At 35.8% G+C, this 21,633-nt stretch overlaps 1 protein-coding gene across 2 annotated transcripts in view; it reads left to right on the forward strand.

Annotated features, from left to right (window-relative positions):
• Positions 1-21,633, forward strand: part of skd (mediator complex subunit skuld) — a 151,983-nt gene that overhangs the window by 110,393 nt on the left and 19,957 nt on the right. The window contains exons 12-21 of one of the 2 annotated variants that reach the window (XM_071590792.1): positions 925-1,156; positions 1,267-1,383; positions 5,448-5,702; positions 6,667-7,080; positions 8,451-8,638; positions 12,445-13,904; positions 15,661-15,884; positions 16,043-16,207; positions 16,760-17,033; positions 19,826-20,082. In XM_071590792.1, coding sequence (XP_071446893.1) covers positions 925-1,156; positions 1,267-1,383; positions 5,448-5,702; positions 6,667-7,080; positions 8,451-8,638; positions 12,445-13,904; positions 15,661-15,884; positions 16,043-16,207; positions 16,760-17,033; positions 19,826-20,082 — 3,586 coding nt within the window. The remainder of the gene's footprint in view (positions 1-924; positions 1,157-1,266; positions 1,384-5,447; positions 5,703-6,666; positions 7,081-8,450; positions 8,639-12,444; positions 13,905-15,660; positions 15,885-16,042; positions 16,208-16,759; positions 17,034-19,825; positions 20,083-21,633) is intronic. The other variant, XM_071590794.1, reaches the window with a different exon arrangement.

Consider the following 21,633-nt stretch of genomic DNA (forward strand, 5'->3'; position numbering starts at 1 on the left):
GCCCAAGTTTCTGGTTCTCCTCTTGTACAGTGGTTTTTGAGTTATGTCTGACACTTCAAAATCAATGCATCTGAATTTTAAAAGACTGATAGTGTGAAAAAAGCATTATAATTATGTACTTTTAATTCTTGCAAGAGTGGCAAAGGAATCATTTATTGATATTACAAGGACCTTCATTATCTATTTCTACAATTTAGGAATGGTGAGATTATTAATTGTAAGATAGCATATTGAGTGCAATGTTGAAAGACACCCTTGGTATAGGGTGCCCTACAACATATTCCAATTAAGAGGAAGAGAAGGTGAATGCAACCAGTTATTGGTTAAATCATTTGTGAGGTTTATAGTAGGTTTACTAATGCATTCATTTCATTATCATCCAGCAAAAAAACTCTGTGCAACAATGTAAGACTGTATGCTTATGACATTCCATACTTACCCTAAAGTGATTAAATTTCCCAAAAAAATTTCTGGTCTTTTAATTTCATCTGGAATCCATGAAGTGCATTTAATACATTGGGCTTGTGCAATTCAGGTGATATCACCATAATGTATAAAATATGCCAAACTAAAATTCTTTATTCTACATCATTAATTTGAAATTTCATCCAAATAATATTGGCTGAGGTACATTGGCTCTATGGCTTGCTTATTCTTTGTCACATGATTTAAACTTTATAAGTGAAGTTACTGATGATGCACTTAAATGTGCCAAAACCCTTAAATTATTTCATTTCCTTTAAGCATGTAATAGTAAATTTGGAATTCAGAATTCATGTTCATGTAGATCCTCAAAGTGATCATTATCTCAAGTCTTTTGAGTTGTTCCGCTGATGGTGTAATAACATTTTAGCAGGTTGATTTGGAATGCAAAACGTGTATAATGTGTGAATGAAATATCTGTAATGGAATCTCTGCCTGCAGGTTGAACCATCCTGTGAAGAGGTTCAAACCATCTGACTCAGGAATAGAGAACTCATGGTCATCTAGGGCCAGTGACCTCTACTCATCATCCAATGCTCATCTTAATTCACACTCCGGTACCATACAAAATAATACTGCCTCTTCACCTCCACCAATCCAGAATGGTATGAGTGAATCTGGTGGAGCTTCCAACAACTTCATGGTTGTGAAGCAAGAGATTAAACAAGAGCCAGTGAGTACAGAATGCTGTTTCATATTTTTTTATAATCAGTGGCATATTTTTCTAAGGTTAGAAACCTATTGTCGATGAATGTTGTAATAATTAATACTTAATTATTGCAGATGGACATTGATGGGAGCCTGTCAAACCAGAGATCATCTGATCCATATGAATTTGATGATGACGTTGCCGTTCCAACCGTAAGCATGGATGGTTTCAAACGATTTGATTCTGTGAAGGTATGACCTCACTTAGTTGGGAATGGTACTTATGGAAAATTAAGTCTTGAAATAATGATACCAAAAGATGAAAATATTGAAATTGAAGAGAAGTGTAAGCTTGAAGTGTTGGTTACATTCACCATCCAATCACAATGGTTGCATATCATCAGCTGATGATCTGCAAGGCAATACTTTTACTTTATTTTATTCAGGTACCCAAATTTCAGTGAGGAATACCGGTAAATTTGTGCTTTTCTTGTTCATCGTTCGCATTACATGTTTAAAGACTAGATTGTGGTAGTGCCTTTCCTTAAATTGTGTGTAGCAATTCATAGGTAGTTTGTCTTGCATGTATAGTTATTGTACCTTTTATAATACTATATTTCTGTCCTTATGAAGATTGTCCTCTTTAACCTTAATGCTAATTAAAGACTTAATGTTGATTTGCGAGACTGAATTCTATTTTACGGTAATTGGGGATGGGTTGTGTTGTCATGGTTAAGATTGAAATAATTGTGCAATAATTTTTTCTTTGCCGAATCATTTCTTAACCAAAACTGTCATTGCATTCAGTTTTCGAGCTCAATCCCATCATGTCTATGGTGCATTACTTCATAACGTTGACTTGGTGTTCCCTTGGTCAACCTCTGTAGTTGATCTATTTTGTGTTGAACCTTGAACTTTTTTATCTCAAAAATACACCAGAATAATTTGCTCCTCTGCCACTTTATTTTTTGTACTCTTTACTGTTGAAATATATCTCTCTTGGAGTATGTAATTTTTTTCCATAGTGCATTAATGCCATTCACAAAATGAAGCAACAGGATTCATACTACCTTGATCAAAAAGTTCCCGGAATAACCACCGTGTGGCGCTCCCATCGTTCCAATTTGTTCTGTTTTTTTGTTAAATTGGTACATCTGTTGTTGATATTCCCTTTAAATCTTAGTGTCATAACTTGACATTTGCAAAAGTTACGGTCGGTTTTCGGTATGTCCATCAGTGCTTCCTGCGATTTTTCCATTACTTCCTCTCGGCTGCTAAAACGCGTTCCCCGTAATGGTTTTTTTAACTCGATTGAACAGAAAGAAGTCACAGGGAGCCAAATCAGGTGAATTCGGTGGCTGTTGGATGGTATTTGTTGCATTTTTCGTCAAAAAATTACGAATAATGATAGCACTGTGCGACGGTGCGTTATCATGGTGCAAAATCCACGAGTTTTCTGCCCACATTTCTGGTCTCTTTCGGCGAATTGCTTCACGCAAACGTCTCATAACGCCCAAATAATACTCTTTGTTTACTGTGTGGCCTTCTGGCAAAAATTCATGATGCACTACACCGTTGTAATCCATGAAAACCGTCAGCATTGCCTTCTTTTTTGACTGAAAACGACGTGGTTTTTTTGGTCTCGGCTCATTTGGTGAACGCCATTCACTTGCCTGATGTCTGGATTGCGTGTCGTACTCATAAACCCACGTCTCGTCTCCAGTAATGATCCTTTTGATGAATGTGGGATCGGATTCAGCCTCGCAAATCATGTCTTTTGCGACGTCAACACGGTCTCTTTTTTGCATGAAATTGAGGTACTTTGCTGCTACACGACGGAAACCCAAATCATTAACCACAATGTCTTGGGCGGATCCATAGGCAATGTTCAAGTCCTCCGCTATTTCTCTGATGGTTAATTTGCGGTTATTGACCAACATTTCTTTTACTTTATCAATTTTTTCACCGAATTTCGATGTCGATGGTCTGCCACTGCGTTCATCATCTTCGATTGACTCACGACCACTTCTGAACCGCTCGTGCCACTGGTAAACGACCGTTTTTTTTAGAGAATCGTTGCCGAAACACTTTTCCAACATTTCCAACGTCCGTGCGCCACTAAATCCGTTTTTTACGCAAAATTTAATACAAGTTCGTTGTTGCAAATTTAAATCCATTTCTGCAATTGTAAAAAATCGCCAACACACACAGAGATAGATGTACTCTTGGCTACGTAACTTTTGCAAATGTCAAGTTATGACACTAAGATTTAAAGGGAATATCAACAACAGATGTACCAATTTAACAAAAAAAACAGAACTCAAATCGGAACGATGGGAGCGCCACACGGTGGTTATTCCGGGAACTTTTTGATCAAGGTAGTATATGCAGGCATTATTTTGCAGAGCTTCGTCATGCTCTAAAACTTAATAATTCAAGAGTACATTTTCACTTCAAAGTTGCTTTGCTCATCCTATTATTTTCTGTCTTTTTTGCGTGCATGAATGTAATATAAATCCCCTCGTTGATCATTGTAAATGTTGGCTCTGTGAAAATTTTCTTTAGCCAACCTAAGTGAGGAATTTGCTGAATGCCAAATTCCTCAAAAGTGCAACCAAAGTAAATATCACTTATTTCCTAAGACGCGTAAAGTACAGGGTGTGGCAACATAACTTCCTTTTTTAAAGGGGTTTTGCTCTTTAACTCTTCTCCCTCAGAAATTATGTTAAATTCATTGTTGAAAGATGAATTTTGTAAATATTCCCTAAATATTTTGAGTTTCCTGTAGGTCCTTCTACCCATTTTTTATAATCAGTCACAAAGAAATACAAGGGTTTAGTTAAATCAATTACACATTGTGATGAAGCTGATTAATTAGTATTATCGTGTTGCAGCTGATGTTCATGAGTGATATGAAAACAATATTTCAAGTGCTGAGTATAACCTTGTAACATAAAAAAAAGTTATTTTCCAATTGTAGTATTATACGTTTAAAATAAAAAATAAATTTGTAGTAGTATTATAATTTCTAAAATGTGAGATTACGAATTATATTTTATTGGATGTGGATTAAGTGAACTTATGATGAATTAATGAACTTATATGCAGAAAGTAATGCTACTGACCTTTGCATACTGTTGAGTTAAATTGAGGTGTACAAGGATATTTTTTGGACAAAAATTTTTAATAAGGTGCCTTGAATAGTTATTATAATTCAGGAATCATTTCTTGTTGATATTGAAAAAATAAATAAAAAATCATAAATGCAGTAATCAACCTGAAGGTTGGTTGATTGAAAAAATGTTTACAATATTAGTGAGTATTATATCTTGGGAGACATTTTTATTACATTTGTATGCATGACTTCTCTAATAGGAGAATTAGGTATTAATAAATCAATTAATGCTTTTCCAGTAAATATAAATGAGTAAAAAGGAAAGTGTTTTCACTGGAAGCATTTTTTCACACACCAATGCATCGGGCATTTGCATTTTTCCATTTGTTTAATTGCCAAAGGAACTGAACTTATTTCTAACACACATTTGTTAAAGCTATTATATATGATTCATCATCAATTAGTTCCTGATTGATTTCTAATGTGTTAGTCGTTACATTCCATGTGGGGAAAATTGTTATGGTTTCAATTCTGCTTTCCTTTCTTGCCTTCATAGCCATGCATGCTGTATTACATTTGAAATATATTTTTGTGAGCATTGATCATTGTAGTTAATGGGTACAAATATTTGGAAATAATTGACTTGAAAGCTCTGAATATATACATCTTATAATTCATGAAAGTAAAATAACTTAGAATAGAGTATGAGCTTAATGGGCTACTTTGCTTAGTGTGCATAGTCTTATTTGCTCGTTTATCAAGTTTAATTCTTTAAAGGTGTGACATATTTCTGCATGGGATTTCTAGATGTCTATGTAGTTTCTCTTGTCAATTTTGTCTTCAGAAAAAATTCAAATGAAGAATTTGCTTAGAAAAAAAATTGGAAAACTTAGTTGCTTTGTATCTGTTGCAAACACAGTTTTAAACAATGTGTCTGTCAAACAGGGTATTCTAAATATTATCAAATCTGAAATTATCACGGAGGTTAAGTGCTCTGATTGTACTTTTGTTAAATTCACAATCATGATAAATGGATGTTTTGTAGGAATTTATTTCAGAAAAATTATTTAATGATTGAAATCTGTGTGATTTATTAATAGGAATAATGTTTTTTCAATACCAATGGCAGACACACTGTTTAAAGAATGCTTGTATTTTTCCTGGCTTGTGTCATATGTTGACTGTCTTTCACCCATTCCAGGATGAGGATCCTAATGGAGCAGGCACACCTCAAGGGGGCCAGCAGCAGCAAGGTAGCCAACAGAGGAAGCAAGGGCCACCTGGCCATCCAGGAGGTCAGCCTGGAGGCCCACAATTTGAAGGGGCAGTTGTGGCTACCAATGGACCAACTAAGTGCACCTCAGGGAACCTGTTCACCAATGAGGGGCTGCAGCCTTCTTACAGTGATCTGGATCGAATCTTTGATAACTCAGATGATACATCTAGTGATGAAGCTGTGAGTCATTTTTGTCTTATTGTTTGTGTGGATAGTAATAGTAGCTGTGGTTGATTGCTACTGTCGTCATTATTGTGTGTAAGGGTAAGTGGGATCTCCTTAAAATATTAAATTATTGGTAAAATGGGTCAAGTTGCAGGTATTAAATCATACCAGTGAATATAGTCAACAAGCATTATTGCAAGATTAAATAGGGATGTTTTGTTATTTTAGGGTATCAAAAGATAAACGGTGAATTTTGTTTTTTTTCTAATAGTGATTATCTATGGGTAAATCGTTCATTTTTCTGGATTGCCCTAGCATGAATTTTTATCCTCTGTCGATTCTCCAGCCCTAGAATCCATCATACTTTAACCATTCATTAATTTTTATTCTATTATAAGTAAATTTAATAAATGTACATATTTTATTAGTTTTAATCATTTATTCATATATTCATACATACATTCATATTTATATAAGAGTGTTATGCAGGATGAAAGACCTCCCTTGTATGTCTGATTAGAAAGACTTCGAGTGCATATGGTCAAGTGCATAAGTTGAAGCTGACATCGGTCAGTGATATTTTGAGTAATTATTTCGATTTTTAATATTTTGTTTCAGATATAGATATATATGGATCCCATTTTTGTGGATTAAAAATGTGTTAATAGGTCTGTTTTGCACTCTTTTTGGGTGTGGCTCAATTGATTAATGCTGCTTATTCATCCATATTGTATGGCCACCTTTCCTCTTATTTCTACAATATATGAAAATTTAAGCCTGAAAAAGTGAATATTATAATATAAAGTGACTTTTACTTCTAAAGATAGACTCCCCCTGCAAAGGTGGAAAAAAATTTATTTTTAAAAATTATTCACTGTTGAAACTCTCAAGTCCTCATTGTCAATCAATAATATTGAAAGGAAATAATCTACTGTCAAGGCTGAAATTGCTGACTTTACATCTTGGTTATGTTCTCCAGCTGCAAGTACCGACACCACCAGACTCTAATCAACCAGTTGGTGGGCCAGAAGACACTGCTGCGTCCTCTACCTCTGCCTCAGGGACAGGTGGAACTAAGATGAGCAAGGGTGGTGGTGGCTGCACTCCATCTTTGACTGCTTCCTCATCAAATACGCTAACAAATGGAGGGGGAATTACAGTGGGCATCCTGAGGCCAGAGGAGCTGTCCAAAATGTTTCCAACACCACCATCTTTAGAACACAATCCGATAGCCTCTCCTTGTCAGGGAGATGGTACTCAAGGAGAATTGATGTCATCTATGAGTGATGTCTTGATGATTGGTGGGGGGCCATCTAGCACCGGCAGTCTTACCCCTCATTACAAGCAAGAAATATACCCCAACATGGGCAGCCCCCAAGAAGAAAATGTGGAGGTAATTGCAGCAGTTAGTTATCCTTATTTTGTGCTTGGAAAATGATAAAGCCTTGATATAATGCTACTCATTTGTCATTCTTATGCTAAAGGTTCATCCGTATTATGATATCTTAGTTTTATAAGCATGTTGTTATGCTATGTGCGATTGACTTCCATTTTAGAATCTAATCTAAACATTTAAACGCCTATTTTCGAGGAGATAAAAAAATTAAATTTATTTTTGTCTTTTGTATAAAAATGATATTTTATATGTTGAATGTTTCCCCATCATTATTATTTTAAAGATGAATGCCCATAGGTGTTTTTATTCGGCAAATAAGTTAACCTTAAAAATTGTAATCCATGAAATTTAGGCTCCTGCCGTAAAAATTGTTCCGCCATGAAAATGTACTCAGTCAGTAGCTTTTAAAAGTAAGAAGTGATTGTTGCCCATTTCTTTTTATGAAACCTTGCTTGTTAAATCTATAATATTTATTATAAACTAACTTCTGACCAAAAAATAATTTAATATTTGGTTTCCCATTAAATGAAATATTATTTCATTTACTTGGTTATTTTTCTAACATCTATTCCTCAGAGAATGAAATAAAGTTTAATATTGTCAACATAAAGGGAGAACTAATGTTTTATATGAAATATAATTGTGAAGATATTAATATTTCTCACAACTGGTACTTCTAAAGGGAGCCTATAATTAGAGGACTGTATTTGGTATATAAAGTTACAATTTAATGAAATACCACCCTTAGAGTGTTTCTATTTCGCACTCAAACATGGTATTTACATTCTTCATAAGAATGGGTAAATGCTTTTGAAAACCCTATAAAAATGTGTCTATCTATTGTTGTGCAGCTTTTTGGTCTTTTGATTTTGCATGTGTGGGGAATTTTTGTAATGTGGTAAGTAGAAAAGGCATTGCAGATGATAGACTATTTAAAATATTTCTTTGATATTTTAGATTGTGACTTTATGAAAGAAACTTTTTCTTATGCCTGTGAATGTGGAAAAAGGAATTTTTACTTTATTAGTGTTTGCTTGAAATTTTTTGACTTGGAAGAGAATTTTTTGCTTAAATTAGTGTTTTTGTGAAATGGCTTACTGATGCTTGGAATTATGAGCATACTGTAACTGCTCTTTTGTTTTATTGAAAGCTTCTTCTTTGTGCAAGCCGTTCTTGTATTTTGAAGATTAATTTTTCAGCTTTCCTGTCAAGATAAGAGGTTAATATATGTTAAATGGTATGTTCTAATTTTTAGCTCATTGCCATTTTTGTTGGTTGCTGCCTAGCATTTCGAGTTTGTTGTTTTATTGAGTGCTCATTTGAATTTTAATCTTAATGTTGTATTTCTTTCTTTTTTGTTTACGCAGGACTGGTCATATGTTTACCGTCCACCCCTCACATGCAAATTGGTTGGATCATCCAAATATGCTCCGTTAACAAACTTACCTAGCCAGAGTCTTCCTCCTGTTAATTTGCCATCTCACTGTGTGTACAAACCCTCTTGGTTATTCCCACCTGTCAGTATGCAACAGCCAGAAAAAGGCTCTCTCAATGGGTGAGTGCATTTTAATAATTATATGTAGATTAAGTGTATAGACTTAGATGTATTCCAATTTTTTTAATGTGATCCTCCATTACATAATTTCTTTTAATAGTTTTGCTCCTATAATTTCAAAGTTATATTTTAACCTATTTGAGTCACTTCTTTATTATATCTAACTAGGATATCAGTAAACAGTTCCTTTCTTTTAGTTCAACACCTGTCAAAGTTATATTACTGGCAACACACTTCAATATTGTTTTGATTAAATTGATGCACTCCATCTGTTGTAACCTTTTAAATTATGCTGTCCTTAGCTGTAGAAAAAGGACCAAAAATTAAAGGGGGGAAGAGTGCGATGTACAGTAAAATGTCATTCTTTTGATATTGCATTTTCAAAAGTCGTGTAATTGAAAGTCAAGAAAAGCAATTGTCATAATGCTTGATGTAAATCAAAGTTGTATTGTAAAATTCAAAATTTATTCTTTTCCCATTAAGGCAGGTATATTGTATTCTCATAAATATTGCTTATTTAAAAATCTTGTCGGAAGATTATCATGGTAGTGGGCATTATTTAGTATAAATGTATTGTATAGTTCCATGTTAAAAACAAAGGTGTCATGTATTAGCTTCTCATCTTTCTATATATATATAAAGGAGAGAGTTTGTTTGTATGTATGTAATTTGTTTACTTTTTTGCTGTCATAGAAACAGCATTTTTCCAACTATGCCAGCAGGATACTTTTGCAAGAACACTATTGTATTCAGAATTGCCGAGATATTATACGTGGAATACATCAAGGAAAGTCTTTTGTAGAAGAAAAATGGGCAACTTTGATCCTGAGAATAATATTTATTCATGTGACGCATTGGGCCGAGTCTACACAGTCCATCCTAACAACGCCGAATGTTATTTTTTAAGAATGCTTCCACATAACATTAGAGGACCTCGCTCATTTGCAGAATTAAGAACGGTAAACGGAGAAATATGTGACACATTCAGAGAAGCTTGCCAGAATTTAGGGTTGCTAGAAGGAGATCAACACTGGGATGACTCATTGCGAGAGGCCAGTTTGATTTCTCTTCCAGGACAAATCCGAATTTTGTTTGCCATCATAATAACCTCCTGTAATCCATATAACCCAAAAACAATATGGGAAAAATATAAAGAATCAATAAGTGAGGATAAACTGGTTAAAGTTCGAAGTGAAAATCCTACATTGGATATTACGTTTAACTCCGACATTTTTAATAAAACTTTGATTATTTTGGAGGAAAAGTGTATCACCATGGTTAACAAGACTTTAGTGGAACTCGGTCTTTTTGCACCTGTACAAGATCAACAGGGTGTATTTTATCCAGATTATATACGTGAAACTAGCTACAATGTCTTAGACTCAGAAGCATACATCGCGGATAAAAAGCCACTTCTTAATGAAGATCAGAAATTCGCGTACGAAACAATAATGGATCAAGTAGATAACAAGAAGGAGGTATCATTTTTCTTGATGCTGCTGGTGGCACGGGAAAAACATTTTTAATTAATTTAGTTCTCGCTGAAATCAGGGTTCATGGAGAAATTGCTCTAGCCGTTGCATCTTCAGGTATTGCAGCGACATTAATGGAAGGAGGAAGAACAGCCCACTCTGCCCTTAAGTTGCCCCTTAATATTTCCCGACAAGAAAATCCCACATGTCACATAAATAAAACAAGCGGCCAGGCACAAGTCCTTATAGAATGTAAATTGATAGTATGGGATGAGTGTACGATGGCTCATAAAAATCTCTTGAGGCCCTCAACGCAACACTTCAAGATCTTAGAGGAAACTGCAGTTGAATGGGAGGAGCTCTGGTACTCCTGTGTGGAGACTTCCGTCAAACTCTGCCTGTCATTCCAAAATCGACTCCAGCCGATGAAATTTATGCCTGTTTAAAACATTCTGTTCTATGGAATCATGTCCAAGAAATTAGCCTTAAACAAAACATGCGAATCCTCTTAAGAGATGGGAATGCTCAAAATTTTGCAAATAAACTTTTGGAGATCGGAGAAGATAGATTAGTTATTGAAGCATCTGGTATGATAAAATTGTCATCAGATTTATGTGTATCGGTGAAAACTGTCCGCGATATGATACAAGCAGTCTATCCTAACGTTAATCAAAATTATAAACATTTAGAATGGTTGCGGGAAAGAGCCATTCTTGCTCCTAAGAACGATGATGTTAATGAAATTAACAAGGAGATACTAGCCATGCTGCCAGGAGACGTGATTGAATATAAATCGGTTGATACCGTAGTGGATGCTGACGAAGCCGTCAATTATCCAACGGAATTCCTAAATTCACTTGATACAGCTGGAATGCCACAACATCACCTTATACTTAAAGTAGGATCTCCAATCATTTTATTGCAAAATTTAGATCCACCAAAACTCTGCAATGGGACACGATTGTGTGTGACAAAATTAATGAAAAATATAATCCAGGCAGTCATTTTAACTGGAAAAGGAAAAGGTGAAATAATTTTTATTCCACGGATACCTCTAATCCCAACTGATCTTCCCTTCAACTTCAAAAGATTACAGTTTCCAGTCCGGCTAGCTTTTTCAATTACCATTAATAAATCACAGGGACAGTCTTTAAAGTTTTGTGGTGTTGATCTAAGATCGCCATGTTTTAGCCACGGGCAACTTTATGTTGCTTGCTCCAGAGTAGGTTCGCCTAAAAATTTATATATTCTTTCTCCTGGATATGAAACAAAAAATGTAGTTTATAAACAGGTGTTAAATAAAAAAGATTCTTAAATTTGTATGAAGTAGTGTATTATTGTACTTTATAATTTGTTGTTTTTATTTATGTAGTATATTTATATTATTGTTTCTCCCTAACCCGTGCAAAGCCGGGTATTCAGCTAGTATCTCCTAATAGAGGGCTTAGGATATAATACTGCAGCAAAGATACTCGGCTTAAATTTTGTAGCATCAAATAATTAGAGAAGATGTAAAAGTCACTGGTTAAAAATATTAAATTATGTTCATTATTTATTTGTGGATTATGTTGAATGTTGTAATAAAACATAATTGATTTCTGTTTACATCATTTAATGAGGTAAATGGCATACAGTAACTAGCCTTCCTAGGTCTCTTATACAAATTGTTATTTTTCTGTGATACTTCGGAGGAAAATAACTGTAATTGAATTAGTTGAAGATAAAATGCTAAAAAGTCAAAACATATTTAGTTTTCAATCTTAGAAAGGTACAGATGTGGTTATTAAATTAATTCACAAATTAAGTAAACTTAAAATATATCACTTATTATGTGAAATGAATATTATAAATTAAATGTATGATCAAAATATATTTAATTTCCTGTTTTCTAGATTTTTGTTATATTTTCCTTGCTTTTGCCTGCTTGGTGAAGTATCTTAATTTTTTAAACTTTAAACTAAAATCCTAAGTTTAAAAAAAGTTTCCCCTATGTTTAAATTATTCCGATCCAAGTGATTTTTGAAATGGCAAGTGTTGTGTTAATGCCAAAAGACTCAGACTAACTGAAACCATATTTGGCTAAAAGATTTACTGGTCAAGGCATGATGTGAAACCAATTCATGTATTATATAAAACAGCTTTTTTGTTACTCACCCCTGGTAATTTATCCTCATTTGAGGAAATAAATCAAGAAAATCACATGTAATGTGATACAAGCATTTACCAATGTACCGATGTTACCGATGGGTTTCCTCTATGTGGAGACTCCTTTGATAGATTTTGCTGAAGTTTTTGTTAATTTACACTGTCTCAAAACACATTCTTTATTTTCAGGAGTAGCCATCCTGGTGGAATTGGTTTAGGCTTGAGTTCAGGACCAAATTCTGTTGGAAGCAGTGCACCTACTCACCCAGTGTCTCCTGCAACAACATTAGTTGGGCCCTACTCTGGCCCAGATGGTCCAGGGTCTGTTGGAGGCCTTCTTCGTGGTAGTGGACCAGCTTCCGTATCTGTAGCCACTCCTGGACCTCCACCCTATGAAATGCCAAGTCCAGCCTCCAATGCCTCTCCATACCTTGGAAAGATGAATACTCTGGAAGTTGCTGGTCAGGGGGCAGGTGGTGGGGTTGTAGGTCCCCATGGTACCCCACAAATGGTTACTCCTGGGGTCAGGGATGGGAGTTCTGGATCAACAATCCCTGTGGTGTCCGTTCCTCCCCCCGAGGCTTCATCTCTAGTTGTCAATATCCTCCTTTCAGACTCAGTACTAAATTTGTTTCGGGACCATAATTTTGATAGTTGCACATTGTGTGTGTGCAATGCAGGCCCCAAAGTGGTGGGGAACATTCGAGGTGCTGATGCCGGAGTTTACTTGACAGAGTCTTTGGGCACTGGCAGTAATAGTTCAGGGGCAACACCTTCAAATGGTGGTTCTTCTTCAGATGGCACCTCAGGGCCTGCAGCACTGGAAGAAGATCCTGTTCGCTGCAGTTGTGGTTTCAGTGCGGTGGTCAACCGTCGACTTGCTCATGGATCGGGTATTTTCTTTGAGGATGAGGTAGAAATCACTGGCTTGAATGCAGCTGCAGCTGTGGCAATGGCTGCTGAGAGGAAACGGAGATCCCTTGCTTTTTTGGTGGATGCTGAGGGTAAGCTAGCCAGGCAAAATGATGTAGCTACATTGGGTGGTGGGGGGAATCCAACTGAAAAGGATGTGGCCAGTCTTGTGTCTGCAATCGACCATGTGCCCCAAAGTGTAATTGAGCTAATAAGAGAACAGTGCATGATCATTAGGAGTCCAAGCAACTCATTGTCAAGACGGGTTTCCAGACTCCGTCAACCCGCTGGGCAGGTAAATCTTGGGGTTGGGGGTCCAACAGCTTATGTCGGTAATTCAGCATCACAGTCGTTATCACTGAACATCCTTGAGCTTTCCGATGGGAATGAAGTGACTTCGGTTGCCCTGGAGCAGGGTGCAATAGCAGTGGGTGGACTTGAGGCCCTGACTGCCCTCACAGGGCGACAGCACCACACTTCAGCCATTATCCCACCCAGTTCTTCAGAGTTCCCATGTCGTGTGGAGGATGGGCAGCGGACAGCATGTGTGCACAATTGGCCCTTTTTGCGTGCTCGGGGCCCCCACTGCAATCAGGACATAGTTCGTGTGATGAAAGGACTCAGGCCACTGTTACAAGATGCTGTGCAGAAGAAGTGTACCACACGCCTTTGGGAGGCTCCTTATACAGTCTCTGGACCTTTGACTTGGAGGCAGTTCCACAGATTAGCTGGGAGAGGTAAGTTTTATGTATTATTCACATAAATGTAAATATTTCTCATACCAAGAAAATTAGCTATCCCATAAGTGTGTTTTCCCTGAATAATAATACCACCAAGATAATTTTTTTGTATATGACTCAGTCTTCTTTGATTTCTGAAGGGTGATATTTATTTGAGTAAATATTTAAATGTGATGTACGCACATGCTTACTGATCAGAAGCCCTCTGGCTCTGTTTGGTTTAAATCAAAACAATTTCCTCTCGGGAAAAAGTTGCTAGAGGAGATGTTAAAAACAATTGCTTTGTGAGGTGGGTAAGGAGATTATAAGGGGATTCACAACTTATCTGACTGAGTTCATTATGAACTTCCATCTCCTTCGAGAAAATAAACATGCACTTCAACTATTATTCATTGTCTGTTACATGAAAATGCATTAGAACCCTTCTGTTGAGGAACCATGAATTAAAGAACTTGCATGTGCTGATTTATTTAGGACAGAGCATGAAATGTTTGTTAGGAATACAATATTCAGCTTTTTTAATGAGGACGAAAGGCAATGTATGATAAAAACCAAAGCTTCTCACTTTAAAACAAAATTGGGGAAGTAGAAGAATGAAGTGGTAGTGTATATGAAGGATTAGTGGAGTCACAGTACCTCTAGTGGTTGTGTTTATTCTTCTTGTGTTTCTCAGATGCTTATACATAAAGTATATTGACATTAGAGTATGCATGGTAATTTAATATGTAGCTCTGACCATAAAATGACTATATTTTCATAGCGTTTAAATTTTATGACACGTGAGACCATGCATGTAAACTATATCCTTTCAGGCATTTTAGGGACTTAAGATCTACTTTTCAAAATGGATCTTCATTTAAGCTTCTCTGTAACTTTTATGTCACATGTTATTGCATTAAAGAATTTGTGGGGTATTAACTGCTGTGTGCATTTTGGGGCACCTTATATGCTTGAAAAGCCATCATTCGGTGCCACATTGCCAGATTGATGCCTTAGCTTATAATACCTACAGGTCATGGTTTGTTAAAACAACTCATTGTAATTGTTTTCACTCATGGAGGTACTACTAATGAGTATGAATTGAAATAGGAATATGGGAACTAGAGGACATTATTATTTAGACATATTAGACAGCAGGAAGCACTTAGTAGCATTAGGCACCTGTTTTACAATTGATTTTCAATTGAACAAAGAATAGAGAGGGAGGGTCCCAGACATTGAAGCTGAATTTAATGTGATAGTATGAAAGACAGTGGAAACATCTATTTGGATTTTATATGGATCATAAATATTTTTCTTGAAACATGAGGAAATTCATAGATTGGAGTTTTTTTTAGTGTAAGTGTGGAGTAGAATGATAAAGTAAAATAGATGTAAAGGAGCACAAATGAAATGCTTAGCTTTTCAGGAGAAATTCAAAGAAGCAGTTGAAGTGAGTGCAGGGTCTATTGAATGGCAGTGGAATGTTGAAGACAGTGATGGGAAGGTAAAGATAAGAGTAGTGTTGAGTAAACAAGGTAGAGGGAGGAAAAGGTTAGATCTGTTAGGCAGAAGTACACATTGTTGAAGAAGGGTCCACTGTTTAATGTTAGGGGAGATGTTAGGAGAGACTTAAAAATGTCGCTGCCTTTTTAATCTGAAAGGCAGATGAGCATTAGTTAAACCGCCACTTATTTTCATATTTTGATGCATAAATGTATGTTTTATTGGTATAGTTCTAATTTTTATATTCTTCTTGCAACACATTTTTTAGGTACCGATGATCGTTGTGAGCCTCAACCTATTCCTTCAGTAATGGTGGGATTTGAAAAAGATTGGCTCTCTTTATCTCCCTACGCTCTTCATTACTGGGAAAAACTTTTATTGGAGCCTTATTCGTACTCCAGAGACATTGCTTATGTTGTTGTTGCTCCTGACAACGAATATGTGCTTCAGAAAGTTCGGTCTTACTTCAGGGAGCTTAGTGCAACATATGAGGTCTGTATTGGTGTCAGTGTTCATTGTTATGTCTTGGCTAGATATTAACATATTTTTTTAGAATGAAAATTATCTTGCATGATGTGATGCAGATTATTGATAATTATTCTATCATGTATTAGATTTAATTAAAACTTTCACATATTTATTCACTTTAGGTATGTCGCCTAGGAAGGCACTGCCCAATCACGAAAGTTCTGCGGGACGGAATTTTACGTGTAGGGAAAACTGCTGCCCTCAAGCTGGCTAAGGAGCCAGTTGATGAGTGGTTCAATTTACTTGGAGAAAGCTACACATCTAATATGCTCAAACTATATGCTCAAGTAAGTAATAGTTTTAATTACTTCCAAAATGATGGCTAAAATATTAGGAATGTGTGCCAATGTTTTTTGATTTAAAACAATCTCTTAATCCAATATTAGCAAGCAATTACATTTTTAATTGTTTGCAATTTGAATAGCGTGGGACTACAGGAAATGAGTTGGAAGTCAGGATGATCATGTAATTAATTCAGTATAATTACTGAGGAAGTATTACTGTATAGAAATTAAAGTACTTCATTAATATTCATTTGTAAATTGTCGATGTAATGAAATATTTTTAGTCTAAAAATATCATCGACATTCTATGGAGTGAGCATTAATGATAACAGTTAGTATGTTCAGTATAGTACTGTACTTAGAACTCCAGATTCTTTCTCAGCATTAAAGTTGGTTAAAATGTACCTGTTTTGCTTGAAAAAAGTTTCTTCATAATATTGAAAGCAATATTGATGATATTGGCTTTTATATTTTTACAACTAAAACTGCTATGTCACTTTAGTAATTTGTTGTCATGGAAATTGCCTAACTGACTAAATGTTTGTTTTATGAAAGGTGTGTCGGCATCACCTGGCCCCACACCTAACACAGGTTCCAATGGATCGGACACTGTTGGATCCTCATGAAGGACCAAGCTCTTCCTCACTGTCCACATCCTCCTCGTCATCCACTGGGGTATCCTCCAGTCGGCATCCTGACCACCGGTCCACCTCATCCCCAATGCCTCCCCCTCCACCATCTACACCAGAGGCAAGTGGGGCAGCTTCCCTCCAGCCTCCAGGATCCGTACCAGAGAAAGCTCCATCAACTCCAAAGCCAGAACCTGCTGGTAAGTATTGCAATTTTTACTTCAAAGGGAAGGTACATTACTGGTGCAATTAGTAAACTTCATCATATGAAGAATCTAGATGGAGAATCTAGAAATGTTAGTTAGCCTGATATAGGTCAAATGTGATTTTTGTTCAAGAGGTCCCTGCTTGTTTGAAATCAATAATATTAACTTATTTTTTGAATCTGCATAACCTTCATGAAACTCTTGTCGAATAAGATATATTTTTGTATGAAACTGAACAAGCGCTTCAGGAATTCCAACATACATATATGATGGATATATTTACTTCTCAAATGGTTGAGGCATCCCCAGTTCATCTAGGCCTTTAATCATCATATCCCTGTTAATATATAATGGGGAAATTCCAGTGCTAACTATTATTATTTTCTGGACTTGAATGAAAATTCAACATGCACATTAAACTTAAATGCCCCTTTGAGATTCTTGGAGAAGCTCCTTGCTTGCTGTTGCATTTCAGATCAATGGTCATAGCAAAATGAATGTGAGGAAAATAAGGAAAGTTTTCTCTTGTCAACTCATTAACATTAACTTAGTGTTATTTATCATCTATATGTTCAAAACTGTGCTGGCAAACAATGCTAGGCATAAATATATAATGAAAACCAACTCTTTCTTGAAATGCATCCATTATATCTTAATTATTGCTTATGAAATGGAGTAGTCTATGAAGTAGTCTAAATTCAGTAATTAATGCTATTTACAGTGTAAAAGGAGAATGAAAAGATAGATTTGGTCCTACCTAAGTGGAAGAATTTCTGCTTTTTGGCACGAAAGATCCTGAGCCACAGTTCAAAAGTTGCATTTTTATTAGAGACAGCTAATTGAGGGATAAGATTTGAGGCAAAAAATTGTAGGACTTCAGAATACTTTTATGTATGATAAGTTGAGGTTTCTGTGAAGTAGGATATGATGATACTGTTCAAAATGTATGAAATCAAATAATGCAAAAAAAGATATGACTGAAAATGCAAAACTGTTTGTATGCATAAGAATAGTGGTAGTTAGTGATTAGTGTAGTAAAAAACTCAGAATTATATTTTTTAGATTTATTAGTTAAGTCAGTAGGCATATGTTTTATGTTGCTTCTGAGGCAAGTTAAGGTTGTGGAATTTTGACTACCTCAACTTGTAACATATGGGAATAATGTAAACACACCTTAAGCAAATTCTCTCTCGACAAAAACAGGATTTAAGTGACTTAATCATTGTGATTTTTCCATCCATATTTTATAAAATAATACAAATTTTTGTCAAAATGAAATAGGGACCACAGGGAACCTAATACAGCGAACTCTCAGTTATCCTTGATGTTAATATTTGAAGCACCTCAAAATTTTAATAAAATCACAATCATAAAGATAAGAGTGCTTTGATACTGCGGTGTACTTTTTAACAAATAAGAGTTTTGAGTACCTCAGCTTTCTCCAAAATTTTCATATTTGATCACAAAATCATAAGTTGTCAATGGTACTTAATGTTTTAATCGAAACATTTTTTTACTACCAGTACTTCCTGTTGTTGTTACCATCACGCGCATTAGCCCCAAGAAATCCAATTTTCCCTTAAGGCGAGCTAATATATGAGTGCATAGTTACATGTATAGTAGTTGCTATGCTACAAAAAATTCATTAACATTTTTACACTGCATTATTTTTATAGGTATAAAATAAAGAATGTGAAGTATCAGTGATCCTTCGTCAATATTCATCCTTAGCAATCCTTTTCTTCCTGGCTGTGTGATTGGTTTCGATTTATGCGAAAATTGTGCTTTCTTTAGCAAAAAATTGTGTATTCCATTGTGAAAAAACTCTAAATTAATCTTGTGGAATGAAAAAGAAGAGTTCATTTGGTTCTTATTTTTGGTCACTTGTTATTTTTTCAACATTTTCATTCGTATGAATTGAATCCATTCATATCCCAACCATATTTTTCCATTATCCATGCTTCATCATGAATCCATTTGCATGGATAATCAAGAGTTAACTATAGTTATCCTTCTTTATACCCTTCTAAATATAAGTATGTGTGAACTCATTCTATTTTTTCATGAATCCAAAGAATTAAATGACCCAATATGAAAAATACATAATAAATATGTCTTCAATAATAGGCTTTCCAAACTGTTTTACTAGTATTAGGTGATGTCTGCATATAAAACGCAAAATCTTAATGCTTGAGTCAGGTGTATTTGGCTGAGAAAGTTAGTTGGAAATGTAAAACTTGTTTTGAAAGCTATTGAAACTAGAGATAGCAATGGGATCCACTTCTCACTTTTTTTAAGACAGTGCTTTGACATGCTGTGGCATGTGTGTGTTGAGAAGTATGTACTGAAGATGGGTGCAAGTATTATGCTAGCATACAAATTCTCAATATTTATCTCCTACCTGAGTATTGTCGTATCTTATGATTGTATTTCATTTCCAAAATGTATTGTGCGCATTGATTTGAATGTGCTTCTGGAAAAATATTTCTAGTCCAGTGATGTGAATGTAATCTGTTCAGTGTTTTCAGGCTTAACTTCGTAGAAATTCATTGTCACTGAAGTAAAAATACTAGGACCCTGAGGATGATGCTGATGCATTGAAACTAATGGTACCAAATAAAATTGAGTGGAAAGAAATTTTGGTGTTTTTACTTAAGTGAATGTAATCCTGGAAAAGTGAATTATCATGAAACATTTGTAGCCAATGAGCCAGGAATCATAAACTGATCAAATGGGACTTACGTTTCATATAGTGTTTTCCATGCAACTCTTTGATATTCTTGCAGAAGGAGAAGGTTCTTTTGGTCGAGAGTCATCGTCAGGCAGCAGTGGTGGTGTCGCTGAAGGCTGTCACTCGAGTGAAGATGATGAAGGAGAGCCCCCAGCCATAGTGGTCTACCTGGTGGAGCCCTTTTCACTTTCAGCTACAAACGAGGAGGAGGAGGAAGACTTGCAAAGGCTCTCTTGCCTTGGACTCATGCGCTGCTTTACCACTCTACTGGCTTCAGTTCCAGACTCCGTCCGAAATAACATCACTGTTCAGGTTTGTTATCAAGCTTCTTGCTGTTATCACAAGTAGGCCATTTTAGCTGTACACTTTTCTCACTCTGTTCCCAAAGTTATTCTTATCATTTTTCATCATCTGTCTTTACTGTTCCTCGTTCATAGTAATTTTCCTTGGGTATTTAAAAATCTTATTCATCTGGTGCTTGTAAAATTTTTAGAAGAATTTCATTCTGACATAATCATAAGTGTTACAAACTAAATTTATCTTCCTTGGTCCAATAGAATCGTAGAATCAACCTATAAATGCACCAAATAGCTTTTTCGAAAATGTCTAAAGGCTATTATACCTTGCTTAATGCCTCATTACATTGCCTTTTAACCTGTAAAAAGATTTTGAAGAAAAGTAGTTGATGGGAAACAAAAACCGCTGGATTAAGGAAAAGGAAGGAAAGGATCGGTAACTAAGGAAAGCAGTGAAAATGTGTATCCATGATGAGAGAATGAAAGGATTCTGTGGAATAGTGTATTACAAGGGTATTCCCATAAGTACCCTACCCAACGAAGAAAACACAAAAATTTTGGAAAGAAATGCATTTATTTTTCAACATAACTTCCTTTCAGTTCTCTACACTTTTCCCAGCAATGTTCAACAAGTGCGATACCCTTATTATAATAAGAACTGTGTTGCTCCTCAAAATAGCCATTAACTGCCGACATCACTTCTTCACGGTTGGAAAATCTTTGACCACCAAGCCAAGTTTGCAAGCAGAAAATAATCCAAGGGGGCTTCATCTGGGGAAAAGGGTGCATGAGTTAGCAAGTGAAACTTCAATTCAGGAATTTTGGCCATTGCAATAACGCTGTATTTGTGAGCTGGTGCATTATCTTGATGAAACAACACTTTCTTCTTGGCCATATGTGGCCACTTTTGCTTGATTTGTTCGCTCAAACGTTGCAATAAGTTCGCATAATGCTCTCTGTTGATAGTTTTTCCTTTTTCAAGATAGTCAATGAAAATTATCTATCCCACATGCATCGCAGAAAACCGATGCCATGACCTAGCCTGCAGATGAAACTGTCTTCACCTTCTTTGGAGATAGTTCTCCCCTTTGAATCCACTGTTATGATTGCCCTTCTGTCTCGGGTGTGAAGTAATGGACCCATGTTTCATCCATCATTATAAAAAGGTGCAAAAATTCTGCTTTGTTGCTGTGAAACTTTGCTAAACACTAAATTGAAACATCTTCACGACACTGGTTTTGATTAAGTGTGAGCAAACATGGCACCCATCTTGCACACAGCTTTCTCATGTCCAAATTTTCAGTTAATATTCGATGTATCACACTTTTTATAATGCCTACTATGTCTGCTAACTCATGCGCTGTCAGTTGACCATCATCCAGTATCACTTCATGGATTTTCTTCACTGTTTCTGGAGTCATCATCTAATTGGTCGACCAATGCGATGCTCGTCTTGACAGCTTGTACAGCCTCATTTAAATTCTGCTACCCAATATTTTACTGTTTTTAACGAAGGATCAGACTCACCCAGAGTACAATCCAGTTCAGCTTTTATATTGGTTGTGCT

This window comes from Hetaerina americana, unplaced genomic scaffold, assembly GCF_022747635.1.
Source record: "Hetaerina americana unplaced genomic scaffold, ioHetAmer1.1.p SCAF_4, whole genome shotgun sequence".
Classification (NCBI taxonomy): domain Eukaryota; kingdom Metazoa; phylum Arthropoda; class Insecta; order Odonata; family Calopterygidae; genus Hetaerina; species Hetaerina americana.